Raw genomic sequence first — 21,590 nt, forward strand, 5'->3', positions numbered from 1 at the left:
CTTCCTCGGAACTTAGCCAGTCCTCTGGAAAAAAACACTTCCGGGATGCTGAGCCTGGGAAATTACTTTGAAGAAGACTGAATATAATCTTATGTTGAAGCCATCTGTAACTGAGAAGTGATAGTCTGGGATACTCACCTAGAGTACCTTCCTTCCAGTCATGGCCAATTATAGGTGGCTTCTGCATATCATTATATTCCTTTTCCTGAAAAGGAATTTTCTCAGCTATGATCTCGAATGTTCTGCAGTGCACCCACAGCCTCATTTATGGATGTCTTAGCAGCGTTGTTGTTAATTACCATCAAGTTGATTTCATTTTACAGTGACTCCTCTCCTTTTTGCTGATCTGTTGTTATACTGTTATTACTGGTCAATTCTGCATTGACAGGCATCTCTCATGCAAAACTGTGTGATAACAATAGTGTAACAATGGATCAGCAAGGGATCAGTAACAGATGAGTGACGACATCGTGCAAAAAGGAGAGGAATCATAGGTTGTAATTCCACTTCAGTTCCATCACTAGTGCCTCGTACAGTAATCTCCTAGGAGTGACAGACCTCCAAGATATGCTGTTATGCTAAGGTCTTGCAAATTCAGGGCCATGGCTTCCTTGATTTGAGTCATCTACCTGTAAGGCATTTTTCTCTTATATTCTCTCAGCAAGGAGTGCCTATCTTTTCTGAAGATGCTGAAACCCTGTTTCTGCCAGTGCCAGTAAAGCAAGGAGCCCGGGGAGAATTCTATCACATCACCATGCTTTCCACACAGGTAAGTTGCCACTGGGTGCACAGAGCCGGCAACCTCACCCTCCCTTCCCCAGGAGTTAAACTGGCAAAGCTTTTCAGGGCTTAGAAACAACATAGGAAAAAAGCTTCACGTTTTGAGGATTACTACCTAGTTTTACAACTGTTAATAGCAGAGTAGCCTTGCCAGTAAAAAATACTGAAAATGAAAAGAAATCAAAGCTTAGGGAAAGAAAAAGAAAGAAAGAAAGAAAGAATCCATTTATAAGAATGCTGGGATATGTGTACAAGTGGATGCTAGATAAGAGTTTGGGGAAGGTGGGGGGGTAGAGAGTATTTAGAGCAGCCTTGGGCCACTGTGGGAGGCTAGAGGGCTGCACTGAACCCCCAAGAAACATTGTCAGGCCATCCCTATCCCATATCCACTTCTGCAAATAAATAAATGAATAAATACAGTAAATAAAAATTAAGCCCCTGTGGAGCTTGGGGGGCATTTTCACCATGTTTGTACAATCTGGGTCATTTTAGGCCCAGGAGAAGCTTTTTTTAAAAAATGAGAGGAAAGAAGTAATTTCCTGTTCACTTTCTGTTTCAAAAAAGCCTTCTCCAGGGCTTAAATTGGTCCACTCACCACTCCAAATGTTGTGGAAATGCCTTGCCATTCCCCAGAGGGCATTTTGGGGCAAAAGAAATTTAGATTTATTTATTTTTTGCAAAATATTTCTGAACCCTAGGGGGAGGCAGGGGGGCTCAAAATATGGTGGGACAGTTTGGAACCTAGGCGCGGGACAGACCATCCTTTCTCCCGGTGCCTAGCTTTGGTCCGTGGGGAAGCCGCAGCCTCCAGACCGGGGGACTTCCTCACAGACCAAAAAGAACCTGCAAAAAGCGGGTTCTTCTTGCGGCGTGATTAAGGCGCACTCATGACGTCATAGTGGCACCGCGGCGTGCGGACTTGATGGCAGCACCCATCTGTACATGGTGCTGCCATTTTGACACCCTCATCACGTGCGAGGGGCATCTAGAAGCGCCGTCCCTCGCACATGACAAGGGTGTCCTATTGCATCTGTCTGGACCAGGCCATAAATAGCTTTTTTACAAACAAAAAAAATGACTCTCCTGGGGGACCTTGGAGGACATAAAATGGCCCTGGGGGGCTGCATGTGGCCCACAAGGCGCACACACCCAGCTCACAATTTAGAAGACCTACAAGGCATATGTTTTAGTACACATGAAGAAGCTAGTTTTGAGTTCTTTACTATTTAGGTGTATTGTGGCAAGCTTTGCTGGATGCTCATGTAAATAAAATGCAGGGAAAAGTGATGGAAACTTGGCAGATGCATCCTGATAATACAGTTGCCAGCTTTTCAATGGGCCCCCTGTTTTGGTGCATTCGAATGACAGCTTGGTGTGTTCATTTCCATGCCTTGAAAAGCATCACTTGCAGATTTTTATACATCAGGTTTTTGCTAAAAGCACAAGAGCAGGCCAGGCCAGGCTTTTCTGATCAATTGTTAACCCTGTCCAGCAAACATATCAGAAAAAAAATGTTGTCAGATATGCTGCCTGATTTAGCACACCGATATACACACACAGCAATGATTGCACATCAGGAAGGAGAAATTTATCTTTTTCCTGGGCAAAATAGTAATAAACTATAAGCCCCATCTTCACGGTTAGCCTTTTCCACCTAGGATTTTCACTCCCCCATCCCTAATTTAAGCATAGTACAGCAACCTGACATGCAGACATTAAGCAGGTGAAATTTTATCTTGGCATAAAGATGGAAGTGATGGAAATTTATTTGGGTTCTACTGTTAAAGACATAGGAACAGAGCCAGTTTTTTAAAAAAGAATAAGAGTGTGGCAACAACTTCTCCCACATAACCCACATTTTCTGGAGAGCACACACTGCAAAGTCTCACATTCCTTTACTTCACCACCACCAGACCAGCCGCAAGGAGAGCAGCGTGCGCCTCCTGACCTCTGGGAACTGGGATGTCACCAGAATCCTGGCCTATGATGAGAACAACAGGCACCTGTGAGTACTTACTGAGACTATGATCTGTTCTCTCGCTGCTTTGGATCAGCTCCTCTAGATCAAGGTTGGTGGCAAAAAGAGGATCTGGCTGACCTTATTCTTGTTCCTAGATATTTCCTGAGTTCAGAAGAGAGGCCCAGTGCTAGACATTTGTACAGGTGAGTTCATTGGCTTTTATCGTATGACTTGAGCTTAGAATTCATACAGCACATGAATGGAGTGACAGCAAAATAGTTCAGCCAAGCAACCAGCTATGCCTTCCTTGAGAATGTTCAGTTCCATTATCCTGCCCCTGGACAGTCAGCCATCCATGTTCCCTAACCATATAGAGTCCTCATTGGACTCTTTGATTCTTTCCTGATTGCTTGGTTTCTACCCTGCCCTAAATTAAAAAGAAAAACTTTGCAAACATTTGAGTTTCCCCATGCCTGCAGATACTATCCTGTGGGTATGGATGGAGATGTTTTGGGTACATACATTATAACACTGGAAGAATTAATTCACTGTTAAGCATGAACAATTTCAAGATTCCAAACACTTGACAAAGTCTCTCAGTAATCCTTACAAATACAGTCGGCCCTTCTTATACACTGATTTCTTATACACGGATTCAAGCATACACGGTTTGAAAATTTTCAAAAAAAGTATAAATTTCAAATATCAAACCTTGATTTTCCATTTTTTTATAAGGGACACCATTTTGCTTTGTCATTATATTTAATGGGACTTGAGTATACATGGATTTTGTTATACACGGGGGATCTTGGAACCAAACCCCAGCATATAACAAGGGTCCACTGTACCACATGAAATAAAAATCTATGGCTTATTCTCATTTTGCAGATAGGAAAACTGAAGCTGGAGCATTAGTGCCTTGCCTAAGGCCACCTAGTTGGCTCATGGCTAAATGAGATTTGATCACTAATCACTTGCCTTGCTTGCATATGAGGAAATGATGTCTTTAGTCCTCCCTTGTGTGATTCTGAGGTGCGGTTGTTATCAAGAAACAGCCTTTGCATCAGAGGAGGAAACATTATGTTACACATAAAGTAAATGATAATGTATAGACACCTGTTGCATTATAAGGGAATTACATCCTAATATATCATACCTTCCTCCAGCCCAGTCTAACCATTTTATCCCAAATCAGATTCAGACTGAAATATTCAGACTTAAATTCAGCCTCTTTGGGTGCTCAGAATGAACATGTGAAAGAAGCTGCAAGCCACACATGTAAGCCCTGCCCCACAATACTCCTGTTTATGTACAAAGAGAAGGAATGCTGGAGGGCATTCTGATCGTTATGCTTTCACTTTGAATGCCAAAAGGGAGTTGTAAATATTCTGCAATGAGAAAAATCAAACCCTTCTTAATGTCAGCATGCCTAAATGCATATTGCAGAATACTTGCATTCACACTGGCCTAAAACCATGCAATCTGGAATGCTGCCTAGGGGGTCTTAAATTACTCATTCATTTAGTCTGATTATTCATTCATTTAGTGGCACTTTATGTAGTGCAAGAGGAGTTTCCAGCCCCAGGGAATTTACAATCTAAACTTCAATACAACATAAACAAAAGGGAGGAGAGGCAGAGATAAACTGGAGAAGGACATGTCACTGTTTTGGTTGCACAAAGGAGCTAAGTGGTTGAACCAAAGGCTTAAAAGAAAAGAGGGGTTGAGGTGGGATTTAAAGGAACCAAGAGAAGTGGCACCATACAAACATGCTGGTGCTCAGATTCATTGGGTACCTGTATTTCCTGCATCCAGACTCAGTTTTCCAGCACTGCATCCATTTCAATAGATTGCTGACTGCTGGCAATGAGGAAGGTGATGAGGTGTCTTTGGGATCCAGGCAGACAGCCCATGGGAGGGTTTCTGTTAAGGAAAGGTTGTTTTGATGTGGACTCCTTTTCTCCTCTGCTTCTTCTTCCTGGGCAGTGTGGACCTGGACAGCTCCTTCAACCGTACCTGTGTGACCTGCGGCTTGCGCCCTGGCTGCTCCTTTGTAGATGTCAGTTTCAGCCCCAGGAAGGGCTATTTTATACTGTTCTGCAAAGGTAGGTTTCTGCAAGGAAGGGGTATATGCTGAATCATACATTGATATCTTATTTCTGTAGTGGTTTTGATAGACCACAAGGAATATCAGAATGGTTAATGAACTTCCAAAAGAGTTAGAGAGCTGACATTTGATACATCATATGTGGCACATCCTGATTACTAGGCAAATCTGAAAATGGGATGCACATCGCACATGCCTCTGTAATGATTTTATTGCCTCTGTAATAATACAGTCTTGCCTCTGTAATAATTTTAAGGAATCCTCAGATTTGGAAGAGATCATAGCATCTTCAGAAGAAAACAGGAGTAATGCAAGCCACATCTTCTGCACTGCATGATTGTACTTATGAACATACTTAGATGGACATACACACAAAGGTCTGTTTATTCAGGTGTATATGGCAGTCCAGGGCAAGGATCAAGGCAGGCTGTGCAGATATACTTGAAGGGTGGAAAATGCTTAGGAGAGTTACTTTTTTGGACTATAGCTCCCAGCATCACCTCTAACCAGCATGGCCAGTTTTAGGCTACAGTTAGGAGGTGGGGGGATGCAGATCCTACTCCCCATAAGACAGAAATAAGGAATGTGGACCCCATTCATTGAACCACTATTGACCATAGTGGCTGGGAAAGATGAGATGTATAGATGAGCATATCTGACCTACAGTTTGTATACTGATCTGAATTTTCTCCTCCTCTCTTCCCCCCACCTCCAACTTTCAATAGGGCCTGGAATTCCTCAAGTCTCTGTTCACTGCACAGCTAACCCCCATGGTATGTATCAAGACTGAAGCAAGAAGGACCTCCCTCCCTTCTTCTTAAATAGTGATGTCTCTTCCAAGTGGTGTTTGAGGTCAACCTTGATGGCTGGTAGTAAAAATGACCTGGATATATGGTGAAATGTAATACATTAATGTGTGGAGCATGACTAACCATTCTAGTGTTGCCAGATTTCAAAACAGAAATAAGGGACAATCAAAATTAATAATATGCAGAGTTTATTATTATTATTATTATTATTATTATTATTATTATTATTATTTATTTATTTATAAAGCGCTGTAAGTTTACACAGCGCTGTACATGAATTTTTTTTTTTAGTCAGACGGTTCCCTGCCCTCAGGCTTACAATCTAAAAGACACGACACAAAAGGAGAAGGGAGTGGTGGTGGGGAATAGGATCAGGAATTATTGTCTTCCACCTAAATAACAAATAAAAGTAATGATTTCAGTTCATTTAGCCATATGTCTCTCAGTAAAATTAACTTATAATCCACGTTCCTGAATGACATGGTGCACATATTTCTGTCTTTTTGAAGGGCTCACACCCCAAAATACAGGGGATTTTTGCATCTTATTCAGTCTATATAAAAGGAAAAGTTTTCCAACCTTCAAAACGGGAACATGCCTTATACAGTCTGCCTGCACCATACACGGGCTTGCTATCTGTGTACTTGAGCTCATGCAGACAGCAAGCCCCAATGGGCAAAATGTTATGGGTGCCGCAAGTGCACGCACACCACCACACACAAGAGCATGCCACCATAGGAATCCATAGGATTCCAGCATAGGAGGTTTTTCCCATACATTGTTGGGGGGGGGGTCTGGAATGGATCCCCAATGTTTGGAAGGTCCACTGTAATAAAGGACATGTGCTATGCCTAAACCATTCTGATTTACAGACTAGCCATATATTGGGCCTAAATAGCCTAAAGGCAATGAGTTCCATTTACTATTTCTATTTCACACTAAATCTATTTCTTGTCTAGAAGGACAGATTTTAAAAGATTGCCATCCACAAATACCTTTTGGAAGAAGGTTCCAAGCTGCCACTAAACCTATTTGTAATCATCTCAGTCTCTCTTTTTCTCTTTCTTGTTGCCTGTCATTCCTCCCAACTGACCACAGACTTCCTTCTCCTGGAAGAGAACCAATCTTTGCAAGATGGCCTTCTGCATAAGGAGATGCCATTAGTGGAATTCCGGTCCTACCGACTAGCTGGCTATGGTGAGAATGCAAGTATTGCTTCCCCCCCCCCAAGAAAAAAAACACACACAGAGAGGCACACCCACACCCCACTATTTCAAGCTCTTCAAGTTGGAAAGGGTATGGATGAATTTCATGGTATGTACTCTACCTAAAGAACTGTTGTTACTGGACAGGTTAAAAGTGCAGTTTTCTCTTGGGCTAATGAGGTTAATTAAACTCATCAGCCCATGGTTAATCTCTGTGCTTTGTGCCCAAGACCTTAATACCACTCAATCCAAAGAAGTGAGTTTATTTCCATGAACCCTCAAACAAATGTTTTTTTTAAAAAATAATCTTAAAGGTGCTGTCACCCTTTTTTTAACCCCCTCCCCTTTGCTTCCTCCTTTTTATATTAAAAGTGTAGGGATATTTGGTACCTGTATTAAGCAGAGTGCATCCAAGCCAGTGCAATATCAGCTTGTGGTAGAAACAGGAGAAAATACTCAGGATGCTTTAGTGAGGTAAAAGAAAGAAGAAAAACTTAAATTTATTCTTTCAAGAAATCCATCTTGGGACAGGAAAGGAAACAGATAACCTGTTTTACATCCAAGTGAACATCCCTAGGATTGCACTTGTAAGATGGATATGCAGCTTTGTCTTTATTGGCAGAGAAATGGCTGTGTAGGAACACAAAGTATTGACAAAGTTAACAGCTGGAAGTCATGCCAGGGCAGCTTCATTGGTCTGTTGAGGGTTAGTATTCATAGGGCCTTAACCATAATTGAACTAAAACAGAGGTGGGCAACCATGGGAAAGAAAATAATTGACCTATGTTATAAAAGTGAGCATGGTGGCAAGTGCCCCCGCCCCGATCTCATAAGGAGCTAATGAGATCCCTACTGTTTCACAGTTGCCCAGTAGAGTTTGCCCAGTAGATATCGCATTAGCTCCCTATGAGACCTTGTGGAGTGCACTCCCCCACCATACTCGCTCTTAGAAAATCATGTTTTTGCCTCCAAATGCCCCTGCAACACCATTTAGGCTACAAAAAGGGCATTCTCACCCTCTAGGGCATTCTGTGCCCTACAGGGCAATTTGGGTAATTTTGAGACAAAAAAAACATTTGTATATCAGTTTTGCAAACATTTGTGTTGACTCCTAGGAGGATGCAGGGGGTGGCCATAAGTGATGGAAATGCTCTCCACATCCCCTAGAAGTCATTTTGGGGCATTTTACAGCTATTGATCAATTGATAGCCAAACAGACAGGCAGACAGATTTATATTTGACCCCTGGGCACTCATAAAAGGGCCCTCAGGGGCCACATGCAGTCCATGGGCAGCACTTTGCCCACCCCTGAACTGAGTGGTACAATACTGAGGTTGGCCACAACTGAAACTGGAACTGACAGTGCAAATTACAGGGTCACAAAGTTGTTCCGCAATAGTCAAAGGTCCTAAGGCAGCAGCAGCAGCACAGATGCATGGGAATGTGCAAGAGATACAAACAAGCAGAGGAACAGCTCCACAGTGAGGCAATTGCCTCAAGTGACTGATGCTGGAAGACAACAGCAAAGGGGAGTGACCTACAATCCATACATGTTGCCCTCCACCCTTTGCGCTAGCCTGCTGCCTTACATGTGCAGTGGAGGACACTGTCCCATTGGCAGTCTTGAAACTGTTGAAACAATGGATTTGAAGAGATGAAAAACAAAGGGTACTATAATGATTCTAAATAAGCTTTATCTATGGCCTGTTACAGACAGCCAAAATAAAGCTGCTTCGAGTCACAGTGGAGGTATGGTGTTTCAATGATGCATCCGTCTTGGCCGTGTCCCATTGTCACCAAAGCCACGCTCCAGTCCTTAGGGCTGGAGCGTGGCTTTGGTGTGGTTTCTGGACTCTTAGGATGTATGCATCATTGAAACACCATACCTCCACTGTGACTCGAAGCAGCTTTATTTTGGCTGTCTGTAAAAGAATAACAAACAATGTATATAACAAAAGCTATATATACAAAGGGTACAAAATAAACCATAGTGATAATGGCAAGCACAATAACAAATAGCAAATAAAACAAACTATATTGAAGCAAATAACACAAATACAACATAAAAGAAGGCTGAGAATAGAGTGAGTAAAAGAGGGAGAGGAAGACTCACAACTAAAGCTAGCCTTATGAAGGCTCAAAAGTGGATTAGAGCTATACATACAGTATACAGCTGAAGGTCATCTGTATTCTCAGTAGCTCTCCATTAATGGTCATTAACCCTATAATGACTCAAGTACAGAGCTTGTTACTATTCCAACAGAAACAAGGTCCAGCTGCCAGTGTATTTGGCTTTTGCAAAAGTGTTGGGGGAAGCATTATCTTGTTCTTTGCCTCAAGCAGCAAAATATCTTGAGCTGGCTCTTAAGACAGCATAAGGATAAAGCTGGGTTGGTACAAACTTAGGGGGTGACCATCTACTCAACGTCACTGTTCTTTTCCTCTTTCCTTCTACAACCCAGATCTGCCAGTGCGTGTGACTTTGCCACTGCCACACCAGTGCACCTTCTGTCCATTGCTGCTGATGCTGTGAGTGACTCTTCTGACTTCGCATCTCCCATGACTGATCTTATAGAAAAAGCCCAAGTAACCTCAGGGTTTAAATTGTGGAATGTGTGTGGGGGGACTTAGTATATCCAGATGTTTTGGGGTTCACCTCCCAGAAGATCAAGTCATTATAACCAATGATGAGAACCTGGGAGCTGTGCTTTAAACAAAGCGTCCAGGAAATATGAATCAGTAGATCTGGCTTGCCACTCTTGCTGTGATGGGGACAACCAGATTGTAGGTTTGAATGCAGCCACTACCACCACCACCACCACCACCACCACCCCAAACACCAGATGATAGCCTACACAGCTTCCAGTTTTGATAATACTTAGTTTGGCTTGTTGGTTTAGGACTGACTAAACCCAACTAAAATGGCACTGGGGAACAGAGATCTCTGGACTCCATTTCCTCAGCCCCAGCCAGCCTGGTGAGTCATGATGGTGGGAGCAGCAGTTGATCAATATTTGAAGGGCTAATCTATATCTCACCAGTGAAATAATAATCTTAGATAGTATGAGCTAGGAAAGAATTCCTGAGTCAGTCAGAGTACTGTACACCAAAGATGTTCAATTTAAAATGGGTTGGAGTGGCAAACTTCCCATTTAAGAAAATATGGTTAAACTCAAAACATGTTCCTCCTGCCCCGCAAACATGAGTGATACTTGTAACAGAATAAAACCCTCCATTTGACCTCATCAGACACTCACATCTGAAGACACAGAAAAAAAAATTACTTTGGTGCTTTACTATTGAGCTCAACAGGATTGCCACACATGTGGAAACAAGAGGCACCCCATTCCAGTTTCCCCTCAAATGGCACAGTTCAAAACAATATATATAATTTAATTAAATAGTTTGCTGTCTCCAGTGTCCATCTCTGCAAAAGTAAAATTAAAAATAAAAGATCCAGCCTGTGATGGGTGTGTGTATATTCTTAATTGCTATTTCAGGTGTAGAAAAATCAATGACTGACTTAGCCTCTGACTGCACATTTTACAGGCCAGAGGTCCTAGGAGGACATGAGGCCACTGAGGAGTTCCATCTTGACTGGGATACTGTCCTCTCTAGCAGTTTGGGCGCTGTGGTGGTTCAGTTTGATGGCCGAGGCTCTGGAAACAAAGGGCTCAAGCTCTTGCATGAGATCAGTCACCATTTGGGCTCCTTGGATATGAAAGACCATGTAGCTTTGATGAAGTAAGTCTGTCTGACTCTCCTTGGGTACTGTTTGCATGCTGCACACACTTGCGTTAGCCACAGGCTGATAGTTCTATTCCATGGGACCTATGTGCCACCCTGAGGCATGGGAAAGGTGGAATTGTCAAACCTTTTCTGTACTGGTGACTAGGCAATTCTTCTCATTCTTAAACTTGGCCCATACTATTTTACTTCTTATGGTTCACAAATCTGCAGTAGAAAAAAAAAAGGGGGGGGAGTGAGTAGAAGATGACAATTTTGGCAAGAAAGGACCCAATTCAAAGGGTATGATTTGGGCTTGGACCTGGAATCTGGCTATTTATTTGTAAAACCTTGAAGATGGAGAGTGTGTGGTCCTCCAGATATTGTCAAACAACAGCTCTCCTCAAATTACCTATGCTGTCTGGGGCTGATGAGAATAGGTGTCCAACACTATCCACAGGTCCACACTTTCATCTCCAGAATATAGCTTTGTTTTCCTATATTGCCCTGCAGCTTTCTTTTCTAGCACCAGGGTTATCCACCCTGGTGAAGTGTTTTAAAGCATTTAATACAGAAGTGGGCAGATAAGACTGGAAGGAGTTGGGCAAGGAGCTCTTGTGATGTGAGGGGAGGGAGAGAGAAAGTGTGCCTTTGTGCACATTGTTTTGCTGCACTTTTACACCAAGAAATTTAAAAAAAAAATAAAGATGGGCTAAAGGTATTAGGAGGGCATGTCTTCATCACTGAACTTTCTTGCCATCATCCCTCACCAGCGCCATCAATAGTAAGGGGATATGGGAGTTGTGGTCCAACAATATAAGAGAAACTCACATTTCCTAGCCTTTTATTTAGCAGAATGGGATAGTGTGGCAGACAGTTAACCTTTTGGATGGCATGTGGAAAATCTGAGTGTGGGAAGAAGAGCCATGATAGGTGGTGGGCTACAACAGGGGCCGCAGTGGGTTGCACTAACAAAGCCCCTGATGTTGCTTGTACCCCACAGGTGGCTTTTGCAGCTTCCCTATGTGGATCAGAGGAGCACAGCAGTCTATGGAAAGGTAAATCTCATCACTGAGGAGTCTGTTCCTGTATTGTCTCCACAACAGTGGTGGGAATGAGACAACCTTCCAGGCATTGTTGGACTACAACTCCTAGCATTCCTCACAATGCTTTTATTAGCTAGGGCTGCCTCAATTTGCTGCCCAACCATATCTGGGGAGTTACCTCATCCCTATCCCAGGACAAATTCTGGGACTGGGAAGCTCATCTTACCTACGATAAACTTCTTCAGACAGTGGGGACATGGGGACCCGGCACTAAAAACGTCTAAAGACCCAGAGTTGCCCATCCCAACTTAACTTAAAAGCCACATTTCAATGCCAGGACCAGTGATGCAGAGTGTTTACTTGGGGACTTGTTCTACCGCCATATTGCTAAGATGCAAATCCCTGTTTCCTTTGGAAGTGTAAGTCATTCACTGATTCCCAGTTCCTCATTCCATCAAAGGCTGAAAAAGAGTTGAACCTGAAGCCTTAATAAGGAACTGAAGTGTATATGCTCCTACAAATCCGAATAAACTGGGTTTATTTCCTGGATTGGGGGAACATTCCCTTAAAGGTTTATAAGAATTATCTCCACTCAAAAGTGTTGTCTTTTCACCCCTGCTTCAAATTTTTGTGGGAGCAAGGAGCTGGAGAACAAATAGTAAATTTGGACCCTGCTATTTGCTATATTCAAAAAATAGCACTGAAAACAGTGGCTTCACAGATTACTGCTTCCATGAGATCATGCTACTCATCCTCTGGAGGTTTATGGGCTCATGGATTTGGAGGAAATATTAAGGAGGTAGAGGGAGTTGCTTTGATATCAACCGACATGGACCCTACTTTCTCAGAAATTGGTCCATCTCAGGACCATATTTGGCTACCATATGCCCAGTGTGAAGAGTCTGAGAATTCCAATTCAAAGATCTTAAGAAGGCATGACCTCCACCTTCACTACCTTAAGGCATTGCTCTTGAAACCAGCCTGGCTCTTGAAACTGGAAAAGGCTTCTTCCAATGAAGACAGAGCTAACCATCCAGACTGGGACTGAAAAGAAGCCTATATTTCGGACCCTTGGTATCTACTGGGGTTTGTTTCCAGGACACCTCCCCCATGGATAACAAAATCTGTGGATGCTCAAGTCCCGTTAAATACAGTGGCATAATAAAATGGTATTCCTTATGTAAAATGGCAAAATAAATGTTTGCTTTTTGGAATTTATATATTTTTAAAAATATTTTCAAGCTATGGATGGGTGAATCCATGGATAAAGAATCAGCAGATACAGAGGAACAGCTGTATAAGGACCCTTTCACACTACAAAGTTTGAGACCACTTCAACTGCAATGGCAAACAACTAAGGAATCCTTAGGTAATTTGGTCAGAAGAGCTCTCTGGCTGAGGAGTCCAAAGGCCCCACCCTCAATTGCACATGGATGGAACCATGTCATTCAAAGTGGTATCAAACTGGCATAATTTTCCAGTGTGAATGGGCTCCAGGTTTCTTTTATGGATTGTCTATTGCTGGAACAACATAGGAGCCTCATTCCTTGCTGGAACCTGACCCTTACATGGAGCTATCCAAGATGCTATCCAGAACCTAAACTTTGCCTTGTTTTGTTTTGCTTGGCCTTGCCAAAATCTGAAGTTTGCCTTGCTTGGCCTTACCTTACCAGAACGCAAACCTCCAGCTGGATCCTTTTGGTTTACCTGCAACTTTGCTCAGCTGAGATTCCTGCCTGGGACAAAACAGCCATACTGGGCAAAAGAGAGCACCTAAAGAAAGAAACTGTGGCTTTAATTTGAGAACATGTATGCCATTCCAGTTTGAAAATGTTTTTAAAATTTCAAACACACTAATAATCCCCCCTCCCCTTTTTCAGGCCTATGGAGGCTTTTTGGCACTGAAGCTCCTGGCAGCAGCAGAGGACCTCTTTAAGTGTGGAGCAACAGTGGCACCCATCACCAGTTTCCGTTTCCATGGTAAGCCACAGCTGGGACACATGTTTTAATTGACTTTTTTTTAAAAAAAAAATGAGTTGGAATTCTGAATCAAGATAGCCCAATGGAGTAAAGAAAAAAAACCTCTTTAAATCCTACTACTTTACTATTCTAGTGAGAAATGGGGGCATGATGAAGTAGCAAAATCTTTGATTGGCTGGGATCCATTGACAAGAGATGGGAGAACCAAACCTTGAGAGCCTGACTATATAGCAGTGCCATATGGTTAGGAATTAATGGTCAGACATCTAAGGTACCACTCAGTGGAATGAACAGGAGGAATATACATTGCCATTGAAAGGGGGTGGTCTCCATAAGACCATTCAGTCCAAAGTCAGAAGTTCTCTAGCTCTCCCTCACTGTAGGGCTCAGCCCCTGTGATCACTGATTACTGAAGGAGGCTGCTCTGAAAACCCCCTCCCTTCTATTTGTTGCCATAGCTGCCACCTTTTCTGAACGCTACCTTGGAATGCCAGCCTGGGAAGATGCAGCCTATACGGTATGGAAAAATGGACATCCAAGGAAATCTTCATTTTCTTGGTCCCTCCTCTTCTCCTTCCCTCCTCCCCATTTGCTGCTTTTGCCTTCTGGATGAGATTGGAATAGGCAGGCCTCATCTCCTGACCGCAATTTGAGTGCCTCTTATCTAGTCTACATTTCCTCTGCAACAATGTCGGGCAGCCAAGATGGTATGAAGCTAATGGCACCCTTTCATCTCCAAGCTGTGAGAATGCCATTTGCTTCTTGTCTTGTTGGAGACATTAATCCTAAATTATTTGCACTGTGAACATTTAGATAGTGTATTGTTTTTTGCTAAATTTCCCCATCAACAACTTGACCTGGACATCACCCACACTTGATTCCTGCCTTCTCCTTATGGACATGGGACCCTCCTAAAAAATACGATCCCATCAACTGAGAGAGAGGCAAAATAGGTCCAAGCTCCAGATTCAACTCCTTTTTTATTCTTGCCCTTTCTTCTGCTCCTGTGCACTCAAGAGCAGCCTGACTCTGCAGCCATGAAGCAAAGGGACATTTCCCTCTATAGAGTTGAAATGATGGGAAAGTTTTTAACTGTTGCATCATGTCAGGCTGCTCTTAAAACCCCCTGGGAGCAGAGCCAAAAGTGAGAGGCAGTGCTTACTTTTTCTTTTATGGTTCCCTTTTTCGCAGGTGGCCTCTGTCTTAGAGGAAGCTGCCCGCCTCAAGGATAGAAAATTCCTGCTTGTGCATGGAACTGGAGATGGTGAGGACTTTTTTTGCTTACTCACCCAAAACAAACAAAGGTTTCTCCAGCTGATGGAACTGTGCCAATATTGGTGTCTCCAAGATTGCAGGGAGCTATATGTGTGGCATGTTTGGACAATAGAGGGACATATGAATGAATGATATAAGTAACTCTAGGCAACTGCTTCTCTGTTTTTCTTTGTGGAAGGGCAAAGCTGATTAACCCCACTCTGCAGACACACCTTGTTGTGTTAATCAACTCATGTTCCCCTTCTTTGTTCCGGCAGCCACAGTTCATTTCCAACATACAGCTGAACTTCTCATCCAGCTGCTTGCTGCAGGCTCCAACTACACCACTCAGGTACTGGGAAAGAGGGAGCAGATTTTGTGCAATAGGAAACACCTTATCATGCTCACCCACTCATGTGAGTAGTGGGAAGCTCTGGGGTGCAACCATGGGGCTTATTCGAGTTTAGCTCCCTAACCATAGATGTGTCTTTTCCCCAGATCTACCCAGATGAAGGCCACATGTTCTTTTTGGATCACAACCAACGCCACCTTCGCCAGACCCTCTCCTCCTTCTTTCAGAGCTGCTTTGAGGATCCAAGGAATCTTCATCTGCTAGCTGAGGAAGACGAGGACTCATAGTGATTTCCAATACAGAACAACCAGTGCCAATCTTCCATGGCTTTTTCTCTGCTGTGCTGACAAGTCTTGGTAGCACTTTGCACATATCAGGGCCACCACCCTGTGGGTACTGTGTTAAAGCACACAATTGGACACTGCTTACAGAAATAAAGCATCCAGCACATCTCCACTTTCAAATTAAAAAAAATAATAACAAGTTTCTAGCCCCTGTTGTTTGCATACATGCCGGTGGAAAATCCCAGAGCCAGAGGAAATCAGAATGTCTAATCAGAATGTCTAGAGGTCAAGGGATGTCTGGGATTTCCCCCCACTTTCACAATCTGCTCTTTCCATTCTTTTGTTCAACCAGATGAGTAGCAGAAACAGAACAAATTATATAACGTATACACGTTTATGCGAATATACTCACATTCCTGCTATCATGCTGTTGCAAAATTTAGCTTTTCTGGGCAGGGAGTTATGGTTCGCTTGTTCAAGATTCCCTGCCCTCTTTTTCTCAGCATTGAATATACATGATCACCAAATGCCTAAAAACAGAGAATTTTCCTTAGCTCTTTTTGTCTTGCATTTATGGACTAGGTCTGCCAAGAACCTTAAGGAATATTCTTTCCTTCTTGAATTGTGTGTCCCATACTCAAGGGGTAGTAAGGTTGCCAACCTCCCTTCCCTTTCTATCTGTTCTGCTGTGCTTTAAACAGCAGCCTGGAACACAAAACAAATAAAGCATCCCACCACTTTATACAAGGAAAAGTTTTATTTGTGTAACAGGTTGCTCTTAGAGGAAAAATAGCAAGACAGTGGGGGATACGTGGGCCATGCTGTGCTGGGTTGTTTCAATAGTTGCTTCTTTGAGCTGTCACCCAGGCAGCTTGTTTGATATCCAGACTCCTCCTCAGGCTGCTGAAGCCTTGTATTTGCCACTCCCAGGTCCATCGAGCAGGACTTCAGTAGAGCTCCAGCGACCCTTGACCCTTCTGGGTGTTTAGACAGATAGGCACCTTCCAGCACCTAAAGAAGCAGCAACACCTGGAATTCCCACCTGACAAAGAGGCTGGAAAAGACCTAAGGTAATATTGTCCAATTTATATCTCAGTGAGCTATAGATGCCGTTCTTCCCCCATCATCCTCAGAGAGAACAAGAGAGACAGCCACCTGCATGCATCCACAAATGCACACACAATAAGCTGACAGATTTTTTACCTGAGAGATACTTGCAAACATCATCTCTCATTCTGCTTACAGTTCAAATCCAAGGAATTCAGCAGAGAAATATCTTTCAGTTTTTCCACAGTAGCGTTTTAAGAATCATTCTTTAAAATAGCTGCATAGTATTTTACAAGTTATGGAGTTTGTCTAAAAAGGCAGTTATTTGGACATAATATTTGCACTTCCATCAAGTTCCCCAGAACAGACTGGCTTTATTGGAATCCCTCTATCCAACCCCTGCCCAGATACCTATTATCTCTGCATAGTGTCTCTTACATGTGCTGACTCCTGCAGTGGAACTACAGCGATTCAATGTGGCAGGCAGGATTGTGTACTTTTTAATAGTTATGTAGCAAAGACACCTATCAGCAGGTGCTGTTTCTTGGGTTATAATTTGCAGGATTTCCAGATTGCAGCAACACTGTTAAAAGTATAGGAGCCCATTTCTCCATTGCATCTGATCACAGCTAACTTTCGTTGTGCTCAGACCTGAGGAGGGGTCAATGGGAAAGAAAGGTCTGCTGCAGTTGGTCTTTCCTGAAATCAGCATACCCCTTGCACCTTTTTTCTCCATGTGCATGCCTTTGAGCTTCCTCCAAGAATCAACCCTCACATTTTCAACCTAAGTGTGTGTGGAAGAGCTATTCGAGAACATAATTTGCCACATGAACTCTCAGCTTTTGGGGTATCAAAAAAGATGGTGTTGCATGGCAAGGTGGGGGTTGTACTGGTTTTAAATTTTTACATTTCTGGTCTGGGATTTATAGCCACAATGGTACTCTAGTCTTGCCTGATATGATCACTTTTGCACAAGGAAAAATAGGTTAGCAAAACTGTTTTGCACCTTCCACACTGATCTTGTTTAATTTTCAAAGCAATGATTATCTGGTTTGTCACTCCACAGTCCCTGGCCACAGGGTAACATCATTCACAATCACTGTAGCTAATAAAGGGGTAACAGGCTTTCAACCCATTTCTGTGTGGTTCTTGTCCTTCAAACTCCCAGTCCTGCATATTTGCAACTATGTGTACAAACATGCATACAACAGCTGAAGTGCAGAGGTAACCCCACAGGCAGAACTATGACTTAAATGTCCTGCTCATGGTCTTTGCAGTGGTTTCTGTTCACCCACTGTTGGAAAGAGTGGCAGGAAAAGCTACATCTATCTTTGTAATTCTCCAAGCCTGAAAAATCTGTTAACTAATTTTCAGTTGGTATTGGGAATATTCAGTTGGTATTACTTTTCCAGTTCATGAGGAATGGATGCTCCCAAATGTGCCAACCACATGCAAACATTGATTAAACTTTCTTCCTTTCAGTGCTAGACTTTTTATCTTTTTGTGCCTGCTTGTGTGCTGTTCTCTTTCTCCCTGGCCTCTTTTTGCTTCCCCTTAATAAAAACAAGATGCAGGAGTGGATGAAAATTGGTTTGATCCACTGGGGTTCATGCTATCAACCTTCATAGTATCTCAATGCTTTTTAGTTGGGCAATTTCACCTGTTTAGCTACCAGTTATCAAGTGTATGGTAGTCAACAGCTGAAATTATATCTACAGAGGTGCAAACTGGGCTTCAATGACAGCTGAATGTGGGCACTTCTCCACTTGAACACATTACATTTACAAGCTGATAGGTATGCTCTCTCTGTAGCAAAAGAATTATGATGAGCCTTTGCACACTAAGGCCATCATTACATTTCTTTTGCATTTAATCAAGGTGCATGAGAACTAGGATACACAAAGCAGGATTTACAGGCTAAATCTAGGGGCCCTTCCACACTGCACAGTTATACAGTAGCAATATGATTCCACTTGAACTGCCATGGCAGCATCCTGTTGAATCCTGGTGTTTGTAGTTTGGTCAGAGGCATCAGAGAAGTTATGTGGTCGAGTGTTCACATAAATGACCCCTTCACTAAACTGCAGATCCCACGATTACATAGGATGGAAACATGGCACTCAAAGTGGAATCATGGAACTATAACTGTGTAGTGTGAAAAGGCCCCAGCAGGTTTTTGGTGCCACGGAGGACTGTAATAGGAAGGGGAAAGAAAGACCATAGGACCTTGGCTTTAATCTTTGTCTTATAAATCATCATATACATAACTATGCCATCAAGAAAGGGAGAGCTTTTCTCCTCCTTCAGTGTAGCATAATTTAATATATGCTTGTAATGGTTATTTAACTTTGTCATAAGATCTGTGTCAAAGGCTGTAGCAGTGTTTTCCAAGTGACTCAAAAATCACTCATGATGATCAAGTGGCATTCGCCAACCCACCAACTGTTCAATATAGTCTTTAAAAGACAAGCTTCCAAAATTATTTCACAATTGGATAGTTTCATTTGAGCTCTGTGGACTATTATATTTCTTCAACAACAGCTTCAGCCAATATGGTGTTAAAACTGTTGATTCAGAGGAAATATTCCTTTAAATTTCTTTGTCAATAAATGGTTTGGAAACAGCATGCAAAAAACGTGATTTGCCAAACCAAATGTAATTCAAGAGTCCCATGCCATGGCTGGTCAGTGGCAGTGGAAAGCTTATGTCAAATAAATATTAACTAGATTAATTAATTGGAGGAAACAACACAACAGTGAGGTCTCTTATGACATTCTCCCAAAGTATGCCAGGCTTTTTTCTTTCACTGTTTTTGACATTTTCAAATAAGCAAAAAATAGTGAAAGAGCTTCAGCTGCAACCCCAACTTGCTTTAAAAATATTCACATTTTCTGTTCTTGGTACCAAATATTCTCAAAAGTTAATGCACTTAAAATTTAGGAATGGAGAAAATTTACATTTGTTTTAAAAGTACCATTTGCTCTGTAATATATATTGTAGAGGGGATGGAACTCGGGACATTCTTACATAAATTCTTAAATCATCATTTCATATCTGAATGTTAATTTTGGGGTGGAGATGGGGATCTGTCAACACAAGATTTAATTTTGGCTTGAAGTCCTGTTTATACCCACCCACATCCAAACTGTCTACCCTTGGCTTTTCTACAACAAAGTGGGATTGCTAATGTTTTTACCTCTGATGTTGTATAAAATCATTTCCCTCATCAGGGGAGCAATGACATTTGTAGTTAGCTTCTTGCCAGTTGGTAACCAATAATCACACTGTAGTATGGGTACAAGTAAATAAATAGTAATCGCACAGAATTTATGCACATATTACCAAACAGATCTGGGAATCCAGCTCACTTTTCTCCCTATTCCCAAACATCCTTTCCCCCCACCCCGCCACCCTTTCTGGAACTGTATATCAGACATTCAGCTATTTACCGTTGTTATTTGCCATCAAGCTGGTTTCAACATATGTTGGACTGATGAATAAGAGACCATTATGAGCCTCAGTCACCAGCAGCCTCGCTCAGGTCTTGTAAACTCAGGGTGCATCTACACTGTAGAAATAATGCACTCTCATACCACTGTAACTGCCAATTTTTTTAATGTTTTATTTATATACCGCTATTCCAAAGATCATAGCGGTGAACAGCAAGTAAGCTAATTAGCAAGTAGCTAATTGCGACCTCGGAAGGATGCAAGCCTGAGTCGAGCTTGGGCCCTTTTGCTGGTCTTGAACTCGCAACCTTGTGGTCTTGAGTGAATGGCTGCAGTACAGGCATTTAACCACTGCGCCACCAGGGCTCCATCCTACAGAACCCTTGGATTTGTAGTTTTGTGAGGCAACAGCACTCTTTGGCAGAGAAGGTTAAAGAGCTTGTAAAACTACAGATCCCAGGATTTTGTAGGATGGAGCCACAGCACTTGGTTGTTGTGTGTTTTAACTCATTTCCAACATATGGCAACCCTAAGGAGAACCTATAATGGGGGTTTCTTGACAAGATTCGTTCAGAGGAGGTTTGCCATTGCCTTCTCCCGAGACGGAGAGCATGTGACTTACACTATCCCAATTAATGAACAGGATGCTAGTGTATAATTTTAATCACAGATAGAAAAAAGGGAGGAGGAAAGAGAAAAAAGGGGGTCAGTAAATAAGATACAGCCATATACTGTGCATATATATTAATGTCGATGTTAAGTCGTGACAATTCATGGGCTATTAGAGCAGAACGACGCTCAGGACGTCCACTGTCTGCAGAATCTTGCATGGTTCTGATGTTCCAGCATGCAAGCGTTAGTCTGTTTGCACCTTTGGAGGCTGGTGTGTGCCTTTGTCTCTTTGTCTTTGTTTGACCGCATCAGAAGATTCCCGTTTTTTCGCGGCTAGCCAACCGGGTTGTTGGGGATGAGCTTTCTTTAGGCCACCTTTTCTTGGCCCCTCTCCATATGGAGCAAGCAGTGCTCTCCTTAAAAAAGGCTGCTTGGTCATTCAGGATGCTGCCGAGCAAGACTATCATCCCCGGTCAGTCTCGAGCGACCAAAGTCCTGAACCGCCTGCATGCAGGGTTGGGTCTGCAGCTTACAGTGCATCTTTACACCTGCCGTTTTGTCCCTCGCCTATCGCTACAGGGCTTTTTCGGAGATTGGATGTGTCCTTCGAGCTTGTGCAATGGATTTTTCTGGTGGAGCGCAGCGTGCACAGAACTGGCCTCACCCTTATCTTCAGTATATATGCCCCAACTATGCAAGCCGACCCTGCAGAGAAAGACAAATTCTACTCAAACCTACGCCACCTTATACAAAAAGTCCCTGCAGAAGACAAAATCATTATCCTAGGTGACTTCAATGCCAGAGTAGGAAAGAACTTCGAAGCCTGGAAAGGTGTTTTAGGCAAGCATGGTGTTGGAAACTGTAACGATAACGGACGTCTCCTTCTAGAATTTTGTGCAGAACAGCAGCTGACTATTACAAACACCATCTTTCAGCAGAAAGACAGCCTGAAGACAACCTGGATGCACCCCAGATCCAA

General features: G+C 42.7%; 1 protein-coding gene across 1 annotated transcript in view; it reads left to right on the plus strand.

Annotated features, from left to right (window-relative positions):
• LOC121923600 (inactive dipeptidyl peptidase 10-like) overlaps positions 1–21,209 on the plus strand; it is a 62,174-nt gene extending 40,965 nt beyond the window's left edge. The window contains exons 13-27 of the mRNA XM_042454155.1: positions 662–769; positions 2,694–2,785; positions 2,896–2,943; positions 4,727–4,845; positions 5,573–5,620; positions 6,755–6,853; positions 9,324–9,390; positions 10,411–10,605; positions 11,591–11,645; positions 13,514–13,613; positions 14,072–14,130; positions 14,805–14,877; positions 15,146–15,219; positions 15,366–16,573; positions 21,191–21,209. Coding sequence (XP_042310089.1) covers positions 662–769; positions 2,694–2,785; positions 2,896–2,943; positions 4,727–4,845; positions 5,573–5,620; positions 6,755–6,853; positions 9,324–9,390; positions 10,411–10,605; positions 11,591–11,645; positions 13,514–13,613; positions 14,072–14,130; positions 14,805–14,877; positions 15,146–15,219; positions 15,366–15,506 — 1,278 coding nt within the window. The 3' untranslated portion in view covers positions 15,507–16,573; positions 21,191–21,209. The remainder of the gene's footprint in view (positions 1–661; positions 770–2,693; positions 2,786–2,895; positions 2,944–4,726; positions 4,846–5,572; positions 5,621–6,754; positions 6,854–9,323; positions 9,391–10,410; positions 10,606–11,590; positions 11,646–13,513; positions 13,614–14,071; positions 14,131–14,804; positions 14,878–15,145; positions 15,220–15,365; positions 16,574–21,190) is intronic.
• Positions 21,210–21,590: the final 381 nt, after the last annotated feature.

Source organism: Sceloporus undulatus, chromosome 2 (assembly GCF_019175285.1).
Source record: "Sceloporus undulatus isolate JIND9_A2432 ecotype Alabama chromosome 2, SceUnd_v1.1, whole genome shotgun sequence".
NCBI classification, from domain to species: Eukaryota; Metazoa; Chordata; class Lepidosauria; order Squamata; family Phrynosomatidae; genus Sceloporus; species Sceloporus undulatus.